This window comes from Echiichthys vipera (assembly GCF_963691815.1).
Source record: "Echiichthys vipera genome assembly, chromosome: 17".
NCBI classification, from domain to species: domain Eukaryota; kingdom Metazoa; phylum Chordata; class Actinopteri; order Perciformes; family Trachinidae; genus Echiichthys; species Echiichthys vipera.
The window spans coordinates 24,065,482-24,086,360 of record NC_139842.1 but is presented as its reverse complement, the minus strand read 5'-3'; the positions used below and the strand labels follow the sequence as shown (position 1 = coordinate 24,086,360).

The 20,879-nt window shown below is 40.5% G+C and overlaps 1 protein-coding gene across 1 annotated transcript; it reads right to left on the bottom strand.

The window, feature by feature from the left end:
• Window positions 1-5,685: 5,685 nt before the first annotated feature.
• On the bottom strand, window positions 5,686-8,625 carry LOC310960169 (uncharacterized protein; the record flags this gene model as incomplete). The annotated part of the gene is made up of 5 exons (XM_083931792.1): window positions 8,553-8,625; window positions 8,084-8,253; window positions 6,228-6,368; window positions 5,976-6,141; window positions 5,686-5,891 (listed from the first exon to the last, which is right to left on the bottom strand). Exons 1-5 carry the CDS (start codon window positions 8,599-8,601, stop codon window positions 5,686-5,688), a joined length of 732 nt encoding a protein of 243 aa, XP_083787918.1. The 5' UTR covers window positions 8,602-8,625.
• Window positions 8,626-20,879: the final 12,254 nt, after the last annotated feature.

Sequence of the window (20,879 nt, the reverse complement as noted above, 5' to 3'; positions counted from 1 at the left end):
TGCCAAAAAAGACTATGGTATAATTTTGCGCCGGAATTACAATTTAAGGATACGATACCTCTGTTGTGCGTAACATCTTTAAGAATATTATCAATCGTAAGGGGCTTCAGGGGAGTGTACAGTAGTTTTCACTTCTCATGAAGTGTGTGATCTGTAAGTACTTGAAGAAATGAGTAGATGGGAGATGAAAGGATGTACACAACTGTTCCAAAGTCATGAGAATGTTATTCTCATAAAGGTCCCCAAACCTTTTAATTCCCTGATTGTGCCACATTTTGGTACATTTGGTAAAGCTTGGTTGGTATGAAAGGGGTATTACTGTGTAGTACAATAACACTATTAAGATTCAAAGTGTGGTATGACCGGATAAAAGGGATATTGGCCAGCAGTACATCTGAAATGTGGCACTGCTCAGTTTGTTTCTAAGCAGGAGGGTTTACTAGCTCTGTCTGCCAAAGCAACAAGCTTGGCTTAGCCCAAGGGCTGCTCAGTAATACTGTTGAAAGTCAGGAAGTTTCAGTCCTCCATGGTGTTGTACAGAGTTTTAATCTTAATTCTATTCAATTCTATTAAATTCAATTATATTTACAGTGCCAAATCATAACAAAAGTTATCTCAGGACACACAGATTTATTTATGATTTACAGAGACCAAACAATTCCCCCTTTGTGCACACGGCGGCGTTGAAATCCTTCCCTTTAACAGACAGGAACGTGGGACAGACAGGAGGACAGACATCTGTCTGCACCTGTTTGGGAGAAAGAAAAAAGAGAGAAAGAGAGAAAAGACAAATTATCTGCCAGATTCTTACACATTACAGAGTCTTAATTTCATAGTGGACATGTTATGTTATGTGTTATGACAAAGCCCCCCCCCCCCCCCCCCCCACAGCGACTTCCTGGTGGATCCAATCAGGAAGTGACAAAACTGCAGTTCTCTGAGTGGCCACTAGGGGCAGTTTGCACAACACAGAAGTTTCTTATTGACCCCCATGTTAAACAGGCCGTTTTCACAGCATCATTAAACCTACTAAAAAAACATTCTAGTCTGTATGTTTAAGTCAAATCTTCATGCAAACACTTAGGAGGGTGAATATTTTTTTTTAACAGGCTAGTTTTTATTTTATTAGAGGTTAAAGTTTATGAATAATTAGGGGCGTGGTCTCTTGAGTGACAGTTCACCTTGGAGGCTAGTTGTCAGGATTAGCATCATTAGCATGCTAACTCCGTCATCTCGACCTGGACTGTGGTCATTCATGTGGTGGTGTTACTATAGCTGACAAGATCAACTGTACAAACAGATGGTTTAAGAACACACCATGTTAACGTTAGCTTTGTTATGCTAATTAGATAGCTGCACTTGCACCATGACTTGCAGTACAGCTTGCTATCGATGAGTCAGACACTAGAGGCTAATCTGGAGCACCGGGAGGATTTGGGCTGTGAGGGTCGGTGTTTGACAGTCAATGAGCATGGAACTGTGTTGAATATCAGTTTAAGTCAGAGATCATAAATGCTGGCTGCACTTCACGCCGGTGTAATCTCCGCTAGAGACAGGGGACTCCCACTCCCATTCATCTAGAAACGTGTTCTGTTAGCCTAGCTACCAGGCAGTGGAGCTAATGTGAGCTAATGAAGCTAATTCTATAAAAAATAACCCAGACGGACACATCTCCCTCCCCCCAATTTCACATCGATGCCCTTTTTTGGTAAGAGGTTGGTTATGACCATAGACGTATATTAAAATAAGTGGACAGATGTGCTTCCTCAGTATGCGCCTAAACCATCATTCATACAGTTTATGGTCTCAATCTCTAGTTTCAAGTCTTCTTCAATACAGTAGTCTGTTCATTTAGTAAATTGTGGTCCCATTTAGAGTAAAATAGATCCTGAATGCTGATGCTTTAGGACGGGGCTGCACGGCCACCTGTCTGACAGCAAATGTGTAAACATACAGTATGTGTATCCACTGCACTATGGACATTAAAATAGCCGTGACATGTTTTTGGGTGTTGTCTGTGATAAAGTCTCAGGACTTTGACCCTCTCACTGTGTTTTCACTGGAACATTTTGGCCGCTGGAAATAACCCTTCTTCTGGTTCGATCATTATAATTGGGTATAATCAGCATAACAATGAAAATATATGGGGTGCTTTCTTATAATATTTCCTAAGGGAAGCATATATAAGGTGAACAGAATCGGTCCAAGGAACCTGTGGAACTCCGTGACTAACTTTAACTTTAACATGTACAAAGTGAGATTGATCTGAAACATGAGACTTGCACCAGCTAAATGCGGTTCCTTTAATGCCAATTAGATGTCTAGGGACCTTCCTTCTCCAGATAAATGCAGATATCACTGTTTCTTTCTTGAAGAACTTCTTATGTATAGATATGGGTATGGTTTGAAACAAGTACAGAAATTTTGGTAGGACTGTCATCTAAATGCAGTTCACCCATCTGATTAGGGAAATAGGCAGCTGCATCCATCTGTCCAGGTCTCCTTCCACCTTTTTAAGCAATGAATCATGATATAATGAGAAAATTCTGTCTAGTTGGTTAGGGATCTTTAAACCCAGATATGTTATAAATATAGTGGTACACTGAAATGGAAAGTTCCTCATAGAAATCTCTTCAGCCAGAGAGTTAAGGGGTATGGCTACACTTTTAAGTACATTAACCTGAAATTGCGCTATACTTCGCCAAGAGGTCCATGAGAGCAGGCATAGATGAGTCTATATTGGTAAGGAACAAAATTACGTCATCAGCAAACAGAGAAATTACATGATTCACTTCACCGCAATAAAGGGAACGGACATGTAACCTCTGCATTAGTGTGTATTCTAGACATAGTCTAAAGGTAAAATATATTGATCATTCTTAGAAAAATTGTGCCAAAGTTTAGTTTTTTGAAAAACGGTCAAAAGCTCCACATCAAGGGAGACAGCTATAACCGGTTCTTCCATTGATTTGACACAATGCACAATGTTTAGGAATCTCTGGTCTGAATTGATTAGTGAAGGGACTATTTTCTTAATACTAGTGGCTATAATTTTACCCCAAATTTTGTATCCAGTCAGTAGGACTGAGTTTGATTCAAGAAAAATCTATAATATGGGCCTGCTCCGGGGTTTCAGATCAGCGATTATTGGCAATAGAGTAATTGAACATGTCCAGTAGAGGGTCTAATAGTTTATTGGAAAATGATTCACAGAAATAATTTGAAAACCCATCAATTGACCACCCATCCTAGAGCTTTCCCTGATAGCAATCATGTCATCGCATCTAACATCTCTTGTTAGGTTATCTCATTTTCAAGTTCCTCCTTTGTTGTCTCACATAATTTAGGGATACTTAGACCATTTAAGAATTCATTCATATCCTACTTCTTCTCCCCCTGTGAGGAGTAAAGGGATTTGTAGAAGACTGAAATGGCTTGATTTATTAGCACTAGCCTGCAGACCTACCCCCCCATTACACGGCCTAATGGCAAGGGTACATCTAGCAGCATCTACCTTTGTTGTTTTCCATTCCATTAATTTCCCTGCTTTATTGCCCTGTTCATAATGATGCTGTTTCAGCCCATCACATTTTCCAACTTCCACATAGTGAGTGCTGTTCTGCCCTTTTAGCCATAAATTGATCTGAGATTGCCTGTGATTGTGACTGAAAATAATACTTTTCAAGATTCTTTAATGTCCACCTCAAAAAAGTGCAGTTTGGATATTTTTTCTTTTTCAGGGAGGAGTGGCTTATCATAGTACCTCTTATATAGGCTTTAAGGGCCTCCCAAACAATAGTTGAAAAGGCAGAGTTATTATGTGTTGTTAGATACCAGTCCAGTTGCTCATTAATTAATTTGACAAAGTCACAGTCATTAACAAGATGGTTGGGAGACCTCTAGCGTTTGGGGCCGACATGAGAGTCTTTTATAGCCAATTGAAGCAGTAGAGGAGCATAGTCTGAGAGTGTCCTTGCTTAATATTCACAGGATGAGACAAGATGAGTTTTTACTGCACAAATAAAGAGTGTCAATCGTAGAATAGCATTTGTTTACTCTATGAGATTGTATGTTCATTTAAGAAGGAGGTTCACATAGAATTTGAGGTCGTCTTGGTTTGAACCATAGATGTTAAGCATAGTTACCATTTGATCTCCAATATAACCCTCAACTAAAATATATCTGCCCCCGTTATCTTTCTCACCTTGCTCTACATGGAAGGGAATCCCTTTGCGTATCAGAATGACCACAGAGAGAGGTAAATGAGGAATAAAATGTTTGACTTTGCCATTGTTTACCCAATTTGCAATGTTCTGCATCCGTTAAATGGGACTCTTGCAAGTAAACCACATCAATTGTATGTCTTCTAAGGAAACAAAGAACTCTACAGCACTTGGCCAGCTGGTTAAGGCCATTGGTGTTCCGGCTCAGAAACGTTTATGTTATAGCTGCACACATGTGGTTAGTGTAACTAGAGTTAGGCTACCGCTGCAGTCAAAGTTATAGTAAGAATGTGTCTTGAAATAACTGTTGTTGTGATTTGGCACTGTAAATAAAATAAAATAGAATAGAATAGAATTGAATTGAATTGAATTGAATTGAATTGAATTGAATTGAAAGGGAACAAAACATTTAGAGCTGCAGTACCATGACTGGTTGACATAATGACTTCAATGAATAAGTAAGAAGAAGAAGAAGAAGAAGAGTGAGAAAAATAGAAAAAAGAAGTGCTGAATGGGAAACCCTGTCTGTTATCCCCAAATTCCCAATGAAAAAGGAAACTGGCCTCTAGTAATAGTAATAACCTACACTACCCTTAGCACCTGAAACCAAGCTACCTAAGCTAAGAGTACGGTAGTTATAAAACATCACTTAAGACTCCCTTAAGTAGTCCATGGAGAGAGGAGAACTGTTTAACAACCTAAATCCTGATCACTTGAATCAACCTTTCACAGCCCCGTGAATAAAGGAAGAACAAGTTTGATAGGTGGGCCAGTCGTTTCTAACTATCCATATAATATATGTAACATAGTGGGGCATCTTTTACAGTATTGAAGAACAAACAGAAACAGTGTGAGGAGAGTTAAGTAATTGGTAGGGTGGGTATATAAAAAGTTGTGTCAAGTCTAATTATAACTTACAGGGGGCCTGCCCGGCTGCGATTACTGATAAAGTGGAAACGGCCGCAGGTTTGTAGGTTCACATAAGTCTGATCGGAGATTATGAAGGGTATTTTGTGACTGATTTCTTCCTCCGTCGTTTTTTATAGTCAGCAAGGCCCATTTTACATGTTGTTTTGTGATCCATTGTTTACATGGAAATGTCGATAAGTGCAGCTTTAAATCAGAGTAACAGCTATAGGATGTGCTGTAGAAATGGTACTGAGAATTCAGTTTTTTCTTTTCTTTTCACTCCTCTATGAACATTAATAAAAAATAGCCCAAATTTTATTTGTTACTGACTTTTGACTTTTGTTTCCTGAAAAAAGTGCCCTGGTCTTTATTGTAAGGATATGTCCTAGATTCTTGCTCAACACACAAACAAAGGAGATGAAATAGCATTCTATTTTTATTGATATTCACCTCGCAATTCTAAGCATGCATTACTTGACACATAGTCTTCTGACTTTTACAATTATAAATGATTGAAAGTTATTTACAAATGCCACTTCACCCAGTTTATCCATTACTTAATTGTTTCATGAGTGTACATGTCTCCATAGCCACAAAGCGTCTCTCTGTGGCGCTGTAGGTCAACCCTGCGCTGGAAGCCGTGCTGACAGCGGGGGCAGCTGAACGGACGGTAGCTACTGTGCTTTCTGCTGTGAGTGATGAGGTTGGAGCTTTGGCTGAACCCTTTACCACACACCTTGCACACGTGTGGTTTCTCACCTGAGGGAGAAAGTACGGCATGCGTCAGAACGGGGGTCTGAGCATTTCACAGCAGAATGTGTGTACTGTCGTGTGTTCACTCACCTGTGTGTATGAAGGTGTGTTTCTTCATGTCTGACTTCTGGTGGAACCTTTTGCCGCAGTACTGGCAGGGGTAGGGCCGTGTGTCTGAGTGGATGAGGAGGTGTGTGGACAGGGTGGAGGAGCGCTTGAACACCTTTCCACATACCTTGCAGCCAAAGTTACGCTCCTGGATACAGAAACACATGTTAATGCATGACGACAAACCAATGTTCAGAACTAGTATGTCTCACACGTTCTCACTGTGTACTGTACCTTAGCTCTACCTATGGCTCTGAAGTCAAAAGGCATATGGGGCATGTCGGTGGCAGTAGGTGATCTTGTCAATGGGACAGAGAGGGGGTTGTGAAGATGAGCCTGCAAGCCAACTCCTGGTATTAAGACTTCTGAAAAAGACTGAGGCAAACAGAGTGAAAATTATGAAAGGAACCGTCTTCATTTGGCCCCTCCGCCCATTTTTGGATTAGCCAGGACAAAGCGAGGTTAGACACTGCCAAGATGGCGACTGACATCGATAACATCTATCGGAGAGTCATTTAATTGTTTTCTTTTACTCCTTTGAAGTAAAAATGTAAAGTTAGACCAAGAAGCCTCCTCTGGAATTAGCATTGCTACATATCTATCTAGAATAAGTCAACATTCTTCTCAAGCTTCCTAGGAGGACTAATCTGACTCCGCCACATGGATTGATTCACATTGTCTCAGCAGATTCATCTGGGAACTCTGGTTTGGAGATCTTTTGGGAAGGGGCGAAAATGCTGGTTGCTTATTGGATAAACCATCTGTCTATCACCAGCATACGGACCAATATAACCAAACAGATTAACAAGTGTATAACGTACTAACAGCGTCGATGCAAAGCTCAGAAAGTGAACAACATGTGGGTAAAGGATATTTTCTGTTTGTGTAACGTGAATTTATGGACCAAAGGCCCAATTTCAGGAGCCCGGTCCATATTCAACAGAAGGATCCAAGAGAAAAAAAATGTTAGTGAGCAGCTTGCTCAATAGCTGCGCTCATCTCATCGGTGGAAGCCTCCATGTTGTTTACACTGAACAGACGCTTCTGGTTGCGTCACTGAAATCCACCTCAAAACCAACGCTGATTGGTTCGGTTGCTTGGCAAACTTATTTTCTCTGCCCTAGGTTACCAGACCGATCTGAGAGTAAAATACAATGGAGCTCAGAGATCAGGATGGTCTCGCAAGGCTATAGGAAGACATCCTGAAACAAAAATCTACCAGGAGTCTTAAAACTTCTAATCTACCCATTGATAGATAATCTATTAATAGATTATCTATTAATGGGTGAGGGTTTCAGTTACTTCATTTTGGGTTCCATGGACTTCCTCCCCCAGTAAGGCATTTTCATATACTCATATTTTCCTACTCTTTTTGTAACACATTGTGGTCTCAGTTTTTTAGTACCAAATTTTAGGATCAAAACTGTTCTTGTTATGTGTAAAAAAAAAAAAGGGCTGATATGTTGCCATGTCTTATTTAAGTGGAAAACATTCCTCATAAAGGTTTCTTAGTGTCAGTTGGAAGAGATTTGTTTTCAATGGTTGGTAAAGATATAACTGTTTTCTTTTTCTTTCTTTTTTTACAAACTACTTCTCTCACTATCGCCCTGTATCTCTTAACTTCTGTAAACTAGGTTTAGGTAACTGGTACCATGGACTGTTTTTACTAGTAAGGATCACAAATGTTTTTATCCACAGTTATTCACATATTTTGAAACAGCATTCTATTAATCAAAAATAGGGCATAAATAATAATAATATTATACTATAATACTATTTTGGCTTCATTGTTTCCATTCCTCTGGCAGAAGTAAAGTATGCAGACCACTTATCTTTTTTTGAAACAACCGCTTTCTTCACAACAACAACAACAACAACAACAACAACAATGTGTGAACAACACAGACTGCACTTACAGATTTGATCTTACACAAGGAACCACTCTGCTGTCACCTCACACATGGTGCAAGGTTCTGTGTCGAGGTGGTTACTTTTATCGTTCTTCACTCTGGTTTCCTCTTCCATTCTAACAGCTGAGGACGGAGGTAGTAAGGACATGTGATAATGCTCACAATGCAGAGGCAACCTACCTTTTCACAGAGGGGACACTCTCTGACAGGGGATTTGAGGTCAGTGTGCGATGTGTGGTTGAGTAACAACAAGACAAGTGCCTCCAGTTGTCTCTCTCGTTCAGATAGCTGGTGTCTGTCTGCCGTCTGTGGCGACACCGGCAGAGGAGCGCCTCTGTTCTCCACAGGACCTTTTATTAGAATATAAGGGGTGGTGATGATGATGATGTTTTTAGTTTATAGAGAATAGTTGAGAATGAGAATAAATTCTAGCTCTTTTAGGGTATTTGCTTAGTATTTTGTGCCCTTAAGTGTACAAGGATGAATCCTGAATATTGAGTTGCTCTTTCTTTTACAAAACTAACATTCAAGTTATGACTGAGATCAACAACACTATAACATACCAATCAAAAAACACACACTATATATTTTGTGAAGTCTTGTAATCATTCCACAGTCATAAAAATACAAAAAAATAACACTAGGGTACCTGAAGGCCAAAGAGCATCTGTGGGGGCACTGAGAGGCCGGTCTGCCATCCTATCCCCCGGTGAGCAGGTTTCAGCCAGAAGCTCTGTGGATCCTAACATGGGGGGGACAGGCTGCACAGCATCTTCAGGCTGGTGGGCGTCTGTTTGGGCCTGGAAGTGTTGTCTATAGGAGTCCTTACATGGGCTAAGCAGATGTGTCCTTTTATTCCTGACGAGGAACGACCGTGGCATTGCAGACTAGGTGGTGATTGAAGGCATCAATCGGGGACAAGGGAAAAATCCTGCAGAATGAACCTGTAAGAGTCTGAAAAATCCGTTCTTTCATGTCACTTTTTTGGAGCCTCACACGTTCAGATGTTGCACACCTGCTGCTACATGTTCAGTTACAATGCCAGAGCTTGAGGTTTCCTTAGCAAATACACTTGCCACCTGCACAAAGGTTTCAGGGCTTTCACTGAGGATAACCTGGCTGTTGTCTGACAACTTCTAAACTGACAGCATGGTACGTTTGTTATACTTCTGCTTCCCTTTTTAAACATTTAGAACTACAGCCAAATGATTTTGAATTTGGGAATATTATTTCCACATTTCTGTAGTTGAACATAAACATATAAAGTGTATTCATCAGGTTTTAATTGTATTAATTTATCGTGAGATAGGTAGCTAATAAATTCTTTTAAACTGCTTTAGTATTAGTTGATTTTAACATGATAGCAGATCATATGGTAAACAAGAAAGAGATTTTGTATGAGCCTTTATGAGTCGTAATAATGATGAATTAAGTAACCTGAGCATGTAATTCTACAAAATAATACCTTCCACAGCGTTTAAGTCACACAGAAGAACTAGTGTGTCCTTAGATTTCATTTACCACGAAAACAAATAGATTAAATAAAACCATGATAGTGAAACAGTGAGATGCCGGCTGAATTGCTGATCTTACCTCTGTATTGAGCAGATGAATATTGATAGAGCTCCTTGCGTCTTCGTGGCAACGTCCTCTTTTCTCTTTCTAACACCCATCAACTGATGACATGACACAAAAGGATTTGATTTGTTTTTGATAGGCTGCTGAGGATTGTGGGGCATTGGAAGGGGAAAAATTGCCCATAACCTTCAATGAAATTACAAAACATTAAAAAAAACTTTATTTGAAAACAAAGATTTTTCAAAAATGTATTTCTCCTTTCAATCAATTTTGGGGTTTACCTCTTTCGCTACTTCTTAAGTAATTCTCATGTTCCCTGTGTTCTCTAAAGATTTGCTCGCTTTGGGACCTACTGTGAATAAAAGTGCTGTGACACCAAAGTCAAGATGAATCTTTAGTTAGTGTGTGTATTCTTGTGTCCTGGCTGTATTTCACACTATAGTGACTGTTCGTGTGGGTGGACTCATAAATACGCTGAGCATCCTTTGGAAAGTTTGAATACGTCATTGTTCTCCTGTGAACATGTGGACCTTTATTATCGAGGGGCAAGTCGCACATTACACTCTTTATTACCCTTTGTCTGCGTCTTTGAGAGTGTGTGTGTGTGTGTGTGTGTGTGTGTGTGTGTGTGTGTGTGTGTGTGTGTGTGTGTGTGTGTTATGTGGTACCAAGCCACCCCACACAGTTCCTCATGTGAGCCTAGACAGATTTTTGATGTCTTTACCACCTTCATCTCAAGCATTGTACCGTAGCCTGACTAACCTTTTTGTCAGGAAGACATTCAAAGTAAAGTAAATGCCTTAGAGATACTTTATTTAACTTGAAAGCTTGGACAGAAGGCATATCTGGAGTTTGATTTCAAACGTTACAATAATGACCATGCTTCTAAAAACTACCCATTACTGAATCATGCATCAATATTTATAAATTACGAATAAACCTTTACTCTTATCTGTAGGTTATTTATTAGGCTCTATAAACATTATTTGTAAATTATTTGTTAAAAGTTAATTAAAAATGCCAATATTAACACATGTAATGTACCATCTTCAAAGTTCCTCACCAGTGGAATCAATCATTAATTAATCATGTCACTTCTTTCAGACCCAAATCCACAGTTCCAATATTTAGTAATGAAACACATCTAACACTGAAAATCAACCATGAAAAGCCACTCAGTACAATACAATCGGAAGCACCATATGTTTTTCTCATAATCTGTCCACTGTACCTTATATTATTATATGTTTGCACTACAATTCGTCCGCTTCATTCATTCATCTTCAACCGCTTATCCCGGGGTCGGGGTCGCGGGGGTGCTGGAGCCGATCCCAGCTGACATCGGGCATGAGGCGGGGTCCACCCTGGACAGGACGCCAGTCTATCACATGGCACATAGAGACATACAGAGACAGACAACCATTCACACCTACGCTTATTTCTATATTTTATTTTTTTAAGCTATCTTTTATATTGTATTTTTATATTTCTGTTTTGATGTGTCTGTGTGTAATGCTGCTGTTATCAGCTTGGGATCAATAAAGTATTTTTATTCTATTCTATATATTTAAGTCATGGCTGGAGCTGAGGCAGGCCAATTATGCTCACCACAGGTGATGACACCCACCTCACTCACTCATCGTCACTCAGAACAGCCAGCCCTTAATTATGACTGATTAAATGAAATAAAACCAGTATTCGACATTTCAGAATGTTTGTAAACAGTCATCAGGATCCTTCCAGGTGGCAGAACGCAAGCAGCTTCCACTGACCTGAAGTGATCCAGCTTCTACTGTAAACACTGTTACACAGTTCAAAATGAAAACATGTTGTATTTGGGGATAAGCTGCATGATATACAGCAAAAGGTGTAGGGTTTTATCAACTTCCTTCAGAAAATACTAAATGTATCCAGGGGGACCTGTGGGTGAGGAGGTTAAAGAGTGGACGTGGTCAAAAGTCTGAGTGTTACAGAGAAGACTGTAGGACTGCCTGGTGGAGGAGGAGGAGGAGGAGGAGCCTCTTCTAACGGGCAGACTGGGAACAAACCTCCATCATCGTGTCTGTGGAGACATTTCCTCACAGAGAACACATCTGTGTCTCCAAACGGACAGTTTTTGGCTAAATTCTATCAAACTTCCGGTTTAATCTACAAATATAAATGGTGGCATAATGTTTTAAGTTAATGTAATGGTGTTAAACTAAAGTCTAACTTCTTATCTTTGTAACCAAATGTCGTATTAACGGCCGGATTTCTCTTTGTGTTTACAAGAGTGGTCAAAAGGACGCTAACACCGGGGAATTAGCCGTGTTCTTCGAACACCTCAATCTCCTCGGTGTAAACACTAGGAGCTGCTGGTTGTCTAAATTAAGATCAATGCTGTCAAAACATTCAGGAACATTTTTTAGTACTTAAAATACATAAAATGAAAGCTCCAAAATATGGTGTAAAGTCTTCTTCATTTCCATTTTGAATGTAAACCACCACCTGAGTCGCTCAGGCTGGGCGTCGTTCTTACTGCTTTCTCCCATCAAGGTCACTTGTAATTTGACATAAAAATGTGAAAATATGAAATTTTTAGAAGTGTGTAAATAAATTCAAATTCCACTTTGGTGCAGATCACCCAGTAATTCAAGTCATTTACTCTGTTTTTTCAGTCGGAAGGGTTTGTTTACTAGTGGAAAACCCAGAGGTTGCAGCTTGGCTCTGAGTTAAACACACCTGAACATGATGCAAAATTCCCGATGTTAAATCTAAGAAAATCTCTTCATACAAAACAATAAGATGCCATGTAGATTGACAGAAGAATATACCCTTATCCAGCTTGCCAAATATTGGATTTATACTTCTGTCTTCACTAATCTCCACTTTGCTTGATATATTGTATCACTTGTAGTGCCAGTCATCAGTGGAAAAGAACATCTGGTTCAAACAAAATAACACAAAATCAATCCGTATGCAGATGACAAAGTGTTTTATTTAACAAAGCCTCCGGATTCTGGGCTATGACCTCATGCAGTATGCAGTCTTGATTGTATCTCTGGTTGTCGTTAATTGTTCAAAATCAGAAATACTATCAGTTTGGCCTCTGCTGGGCCTTGTTAGGATGGTAGATGCAGGGTATGTTTTTCAAGTTCACTAATACAAAGGATTCCACATTGATTAAACTCAAGATGATCTTTCTTTACACTATTGTTGAAATTCCTATTAAACAAACCAACCATCTACCCGTTTGGAGGAATGGCAGCCATAAAAATGTATATACTACATTCATATGCAATTCATCATGATGTCATTGTTTGAGTGATAATTAATTGTGCTGATTTCACTATTCTCATAGTTGGAATATACGACAATGAGCCCTGGGACAGAGGCAAGGCTATGTAAAAGTAGTAAAGTTAGCATTGCTTGAGAAGACAATAACAAAACACCAGGTAATGAGGTTGGACTCTGACCTCAGATTAAAATCAAATCAAGGACCACATATGAACTGAAACTAAAGCATTTCTCAATGCCGCTGTATTTTTGCAAAAATCTCATTTGACTCTTGGTGTCGGTAGCGTAAAATGGAGCTGAGTTTGCCTTGATGTGCATGAAGAGAGGCATGTCAGAGCACTGTGGTTGATGTGGTGGGGGGCATGCAACCTTCTTCTAGGGGCTGTCAGGGAGAGCAGACGAGAGCAGTGCAGGGAAATGAGACGGGCTGGTGGGTTCGGTGGGTTTCTGCCTCATTTGTTTTGGGGGGTTCAGGGGCTTCTTGTTCCCCTGATGGTGGTAGAAAACTGCCTTTCTAGGAACCTGAAACTTGGGGAGGAGGAGGGGGAGAAGGGAGTGTGACTGTAGTCAAAAGTTAATTTTCCTATTGCTTTGTTTCTGATGTTCACTTACAATGTATGAGTTTTAAATCTGACTATGTATGGTTAGTACGTGGGAGGAATGTGGAAAATTACTAGCTGAGGTGTTAAATATGTACATGAATAAATTCTACTTATTTTTACTATATTACCCCTACCCCTTATTGTTTGTTGTAAATTATAACTCCCATAAAAGAGTGTAGAGGAAAAGCTGCAAGCTGAAACAACCTTCCATCAAACGTCATCAATGTTTCCATCACTACTGTGGGATGCAAGGTTTCTCCTACAAAGAAATACTAGTATGTGAATAGGGCTGTCCCCGACTAAAAATATTCATAGTCGAATCTGATTTGTCACGTGTTGCCTATAGTCCACTGATCGTCGAATCAGTTTGGGGTTTTTTGCTCATGAAAAAATCCTCTGATCTGGGTTCCAGGGGGGTGAGCCATAGACGTGAAGCATACAGCAGCGGGTGCACGTGAGTCCAGCGCTGCGCGGCCACACGTGTCAGGCAGAGGATTACTGAGAGATGAGATTTCCTGATTTCTGATAGGGGCATCTTATGAAAAACATTTGTTGTTAGAACACAAATGTGTTTTGTTTTTGTCTTTCTTTGACAATATCTGACGGAATATTCAGAACTGTAGTTTCACTTGTGTCGGACTGAACGTCTATAATAAAAAACAACAAATGGGCAAATATTCAAATGAAATGAATGTTGTATTTCTGATGCCCAGGTACAGTAGATTTAAAGCCCAGCCAAGATGCACTCTCATGGTGCCGGATCCTGGATAGAACAACTAAGTCTACGAGGGGGATAATCCTGAACACTAAGGAGATAGATTAAAAGCACATGAGTTATTTCCACATTTCTAGCAACAGTATTTATTAATAGACTTATATTTATACCAAAAAAGGCTATTTATCATTGTTTATTGGGAGAAACCATGCACCTATATGTAAAATCAGACATCCAGCACCCCCAGAGCCAGAATGGAAGAATCCAGGGTTTCATAACCACATTTTGCGACGATTCGACTATGAGATTGGCAGTCGTATCAGGCTCCTCGGAGCGAATCGTTGAATAGTCGACTATTCTGGGTCACCCCTACATGTGAATTCTTTTACATGTGAACTTTTACTTTTAAATCAGTAATCCAAACTACAGCAACTGCTGCCTTCAGCCCTGTCTTTGTAAAAAAAAGGCCAGTTTTACACATTGAAGTGAGCCGTTGTAACTTTTGAAAGATAAAAACAAAAGCTTTGTTCTCTTGAAAAAAATAAAGGTTTAATTCATAAAAAATAAAATGCACCCTTGCGACGTGACCAGATAACTAAGACTGGCTAAGGTAAGCTAATGTTAGTGGCCGCTGGATATATATATTGATGTACAACAGAATTACTGAATCAATTGAATGATTTATCCACTCTTCTTTAGCATTTACCGATGTCCTGTAAGCACTTGTGGCCATCAAGTCCGCTGCTCTGCAAAGGTTACATTTGAATATTTTGAAGTGAGGTTGTATGAGGTTCTTACTGGTTGTCAATGTGTTACCTACAGTAGATGGCAGTTGGCACGCCACCAGTTTGAAGAAGTAAATAGGAGTACTGACGAACAGGCTAAACAATGTATCGCTGCGGATGATCTCCAGGGTAGTAGATGCCAAGTAAGCAACAAAGCACATCTAGGTGATATATATTTGTTTACCCAATCATGTATGTATTCTTATTATATAACTTATAGAAACAGTGTAGCCTAGCTGATTTGTAGATATAATGACATCCTTAGATCGGTTAAATTGTCTTCAATGATCACAGAATGTGAAGCATCAGATTGACAGGCAGCGCCGTGGTCAGGCCACAGTCTCAGCTCTTTGGTGTTTATCTGTGTTGCTGCTGTGGCTGGTGGATTGCAGTGGTTTCAGTCAGAGGACTTGATGAAAGGCGTGCTGTGCCACTTTCTCACGGTCAACTTGAAATTTTATGAATTTTCCTAGATTGGCACCAACAGCAGAAAAAGTGAAATGTTGCTTTAATGCACATTTCCATGTAAGCTGTACAAAAAAAAGTACAAAGGTGGTCTTCAGGTCAAAATGACCCGTGAGGCAAAAAGAGTTGAAATCAAGGTCACAGAGTAATTTACAAACCACAGAATGTTACAATGTTTTAGTTGTTTTAATCAGTAGCAGACGTAAACAAGACAAATCATGTGGTCTTCTCACGGACGGCTGTGCCTTTGATCAGTCTCAGATCAATGAGTAGCAGACGTGAACGAGACAGTAGCAGACGTAAACAACACACAGGTGTTATCGCAGACTGCAGAGCTCTTTTCTGTGGATTTCCAGACATTATAAAGGTGCTGCAGACGACAGGGCCCGAATTCTGTCTGTGCTGAAGCCATGAGTGTGCGTTACAACGCTGAAGAGGCTCTAGAGCGGATTTTTTCAGATGTCCAGCAAGACAACTCTGATTCAGAAGAGGAAGTGGAGGATGTATCAGAAGAAGAAGATGGGGAGGAATACATCCCAGAGCATGTTGAATCATCTTCAGAAGAAGAAGAAAACCCTGAAGCTGAAAGAGACTTTCCTTTCAAAAAACATGGATAACATGGTCCTCAGCAGCATATGACCAACGCGGCAGGCACGCAGAACAAAACATTATAAAGATGACCCCAGGACCCACAAGGTATGCCGTTTTCATGCCCATGACATTGTCTCTACATTCTACCTGTTTATCACACCAGCAATAGAAAAAATAATCCTGGAGATGACAAATCTGGAGGGTTTTCGCAAATACGGAGACAGCTGGAAAAAGATGGATGAGACTGACCTGCAGGCCTACTTAGGGCTGCTAATCTTAGCCGGTGTATACAGGTCCCGAGGTGAGGCTGCAGCTAGTCTATGGGATGCAGGGAGTGGAAGGCCAATTTTCCGAGCCACAATGCCACTCAAACTCTTTCACACCTACTCAAGACTGTGAGTCAAGACCAGCAAGACACGTGACAGACAAACTTGCAGCCATAAGAGAGGTCTGGGACAAGTGGGTGGAGCGGCTGCCCTACCTCTACAATCCAGGGCCTGACGTAACAGTGGATGAGCAACTGGTTCTATTTAGAGGTAATCTATTTTCATATTTGTAATAAAAGTGATTTTCACTATTGATTTGTTTGACTGTTTTCTGTGACACTGATACTAATCACTGATGCTAATGTCTTCTGTCCAAAGGTCGTTGTCCTTTCCGGCAGTATATGCCCAGCAAGCCAGCAAAATATGGGATCAAGTCATAGGTGGCTTGCGATGCCAAATCAATCTATTCTTGGAAAATGCAAGTCTATACCGGGAAGCCGACCAGTGGATGCCCAGAGAAGAACCAGGGGGTGCGAGTTGTGCTTGATGTGACAGAGGGACTGAGGGGTCACAATCTTACATGTGACAATTTCTTCACCTCTTATGAACTGGGACAGCAGCTCCTGAAGAGGAAGATCACCATGGTTGGTACAGTTCGAAAGAACAAGCCTGAGCTCCCACCTGCACTGCTTGCGTCGAAGGAGAGAGAGGTTTTCTCATCAAAGTTTGCCTTCACGGCCACCACCACTCTAGTTTCTTACCTCCCAAAGAAAAACAAGAATGTAGTTCTTCTGAGCACACTGCACGCAGACGGTGACGTTAGCGATCGTGAGGACAGGAAGCCAGTCAGCATCCTAGACTACAACCGCAACAAGGGAGGTGTGGACAACCTAGATAAGGTGATTGGAACATACAGCTGCAGAAGGATGACTGCCCGCTGGCCCCTGGTCATCTTCCACAACATCAGTGATGTTTCCTCCTACAATGCCTTTGTGATTTGGAGAGAGATACACCTGTCCTGGATGTCTCGTAAGCAGAACAAGAGGAGGGTGTTCCTGGAGCAGCTGGGAAAGGCACTTGTAATTCCACTCATTGAAAGAAGGAAGCATGTCCCCCGCACAGAAGCCTCAGCAGCAGTTGTCAAAGCTATTCAGAGTGCAGGAGCTCCTGATCAACCTGAGGATCCAGCTACCACAGCCAGTTCCCCAGCTTGGGCAAGTAAGAGGAAGAGATGTCAGTTCTCCCCTCAAAAGAAGGACTGTAAAACACAGACTGTGTGCTGCAGGTGTAAGAAATATATCTGCAAAGGCTGCACACTTGCATACTGCCCTACATGTGCCAATTAGTTGAATGGGTTATGTTATTTTTCATATCTTGTATTGTACATTGTTTTCAATTGTTCACTGGAGAATGAAAAGAAAGAAACTGAGTCATTGGGATGAATAAAAATGCATTCAAAAAATTTTCTTTTCTTAAGCTATAGAAATGAAGTGAAGAGGGAAAACTCAGTTATTCACACATTTTGTGGTGAATGACAAGTTGTTTCTTCAAGATGAAATTTGGTGTTTAAATTCAATTAAGCTGCTTATATTAGGGGTTTAGTGAAGACGGGTCATTTTGAGCCAGAGGACACAGGGTGTATACAGAAAATGAGGACAACAGGAGGGTTAAATTGTCTTCAATGATCACAGAATGTGAAGCATCAGATTGACAGTCAGCGCCGTGGTCAGGCCACAGTCTCAGCTCTTTGGTGTTTATCTGTGTTGCTGCTGTGGCTGGTAGATTGCAGTGGTTTCAGACAGAGGACTTGATGAAAGGCGTGCTGTGCCACTTTCTCACGGTCAACTTCTCTATCTTGCTGTCAGCAGTTTGCCCCCACCCACCCATCTTACACTCATTTCCCCACAACTTTTCAACTTTCTCTAACTTTGGTTGGCGAAAGGGCGGAGGTTACAGACAGTGCAGGACTTTCTTTGCCCTGTTAAGCCAGTCTGAAAGGTTAGTGAGATTTTGATGCTGGTAATGTATGTGGTTAATGTGTTGAGTAAGATTTTACTAGCAAAGTAAAGTAAATGATAGAATATAGAGTCAATGATAGCAGAAAAAAGAGGAACTGCTTTGCATACGATGCAAACAACAATTATATATCTACTATTGCCATGGGAACCATAAGCTGTGCGCCTACCCTCAGTATCACACTGTATCACAGGGTCATGTACAAGAATAAAGCCGCAACACTGTTAACTGTGCATCAGTAACAGGAAACAAGTATTTTTCTGAGGTATTTTTACTTTCTATGCCACTGCTTATCACATACTCCTACTCTTTTCAATCAATTGATATCAGATTGAAAACATCACAGATTCAGATTAAAATCAGCTCGAGTGTTTTCCATCAAGTTTCAAAGCAGAAGTTAAGGAAAAGCACTTTGTTGTCAGTTATGTTGATTTCATAGGTGGTGTCTATGAAATATAAATGAGTTGCTTTGATATGTTTATTCTTGCTAAACAACTGTCAACACCATGTAAGGAATGAGTATGACTGGGACGGTGGTGATATTGATGGAGATGAAGATGATGACATCTTCTGAAATTCAGTCAACCAATGGGCATCCCCACTCCCACACAAGAAAGCCAACTCTCAGAGGTTTGTATACTAATGCAGGGTTATGGAGAGGTAAGGGGGTGTGAGAACTCCAAAGTGACATGGTACCCAAGACAGCCACTGCCTACGTCAAAATTGGTGGTGGTGAGTGAGAGCCTAAATTACAAGACGAATAAAGCTTTCAATTCATCATGACATGATCACAATGATAATGCTAACATTCTAAATTTTAGCAGGTAGTAGTAGCGTAGGCAAGGCAAGGCAAGGCAGCTTTATTTGTATAGCACTTTTCATACACAAGGCAGACTCAAAGTGCTTCACAGCACAACAGGTCATGAATTCAAATGCATTACAGAAAGACAAAGAGAATAAAAACATAGACAATAATAAAAACAGTGCGGACGTTAAAAGTGCGAAGATTTAGCAGAAAGCTAAGGTGAACATAAAAGTGTTCAGTCTAGTTTTAAAAGTGGTCAGAGTGGGTGAAAGTCTCACATCTTCAGCTGTTTGTTGCAAAATGACTGAAAGATGCTTTCCCTTGATTTGAGTTTACTCTGCGAACCACTAACAGATTGGCCTCAGAGGATCTTAGTGATCTAGAAGGCTCATGTAGTGGGAGCATATCAGTGATATACCTCAGCCCTAGACCATGTAGTGATTTATATGTGAGCAGGAGGATTTTGAAATCAATTCTCTGACGTACAGGATGCCAGTGTAATGATTTAAGAATTGGTGTAATGTGCTCACATTTTTTGGTCTTTGTTAGAACTCTAGCAGCAGTGTTCTGAACAAGCTGTAGCTGTCTGACAGTTTGTTTGGGAAGACCTGCAAGGAGACCGTTACAGTAGTCTAGCCTACTGGTTATAAAGGCATGGACAAGTTTTTCTAAGTCTTGAGCTGACATGAGCCCTCTAAGTCTTGTTACATTTTTGAGGTGATAGTAGGCCGATTTTGTTACTGATTTGATGTGACTGTCGAAATGTAAATCAGAATCCATAATAACCCCAAGATTTCTGGCTTTATTTGAGGTTTTCAGGGACAGTGATTGAAGGTGTTGGATGACTTTAAACCTTTCTTTCTTAGCACCAAAAACAATTATCTCAGTTTTATCCTCATTTAGTTGAAGGAAATTTTGGCACATCCAGTGTTTGACTTGCTCAATGCACTGGCACAGTAGATCTATGGGGCGATAGTCATTTGGTGATAGCGCTACATAGATTTGGGTGTCATCGGCATTGCAATGGTGGTCAATGTTATTATTTTTCATGATTTGTCCTAGTGGGAGCATATAGATGTTAAATAAAGTCGGCCCCAAGATTGAACCTTGGGGAACTCCACACGTTACGTTGGTTTGTTCTGATACAACGTCGCCAATGGAAACAAAATAGTTCCTATCTTCTAGATATGACTTGAACCAGTTTAGGACTGTGCCTGAGAGCCCCACCCAGTTTTCCAACCTGTCCAAAAGTATTGAGTGGTCGACGGTGTCAAATGCAGCACTGAGGTCCAATAGCATTAGTACTGAAGTTTTGCCAGAGTCTGTGTTAAGACGGATGTCATTTATAACTTTAATAAGGGCCGTCTCGGTGCTATGAAAAGGTCTAAATCCTGACTGGAGGTTGTTGTGGCAGCCAGTAGAAGCCAAGAAGTGATTTAGTTGTTGGAGTACAACTTTCTCAATTATTTTACTTATGAATGGTAGATTTGAAATTGGTCTGTAGTTGTTGATAATAGAGGCATCTAGGCTCCGCTTTTTTAGAAGAGGTTTAATGACTGCAATTTTGAAGGCCTTTGGGAAATTGCCCGATTGAATAGAGTTATTAACTATTTGCAATACGTCTGTTGATAGGCAGTCAAAAACATTGTTATAGAAGTTGGAAGGTAAAGCATCGAGACAGCAGGTGGTTGGCTTAGATCGGTCACTGTTTCCACTAGAGTTTTAGAGTCTATGGCATTAAAGCTTGCCATCATTGCTGTGTTATTTTGGCCTAAACGGGGTGGTGATCCAACTTTTTTGTTTGAGATATTGATGGCATGTCTGATGCCTTCAATTTTATCAGTATAAAAGAATGCAAACTCATTGCTCTGTGTGGA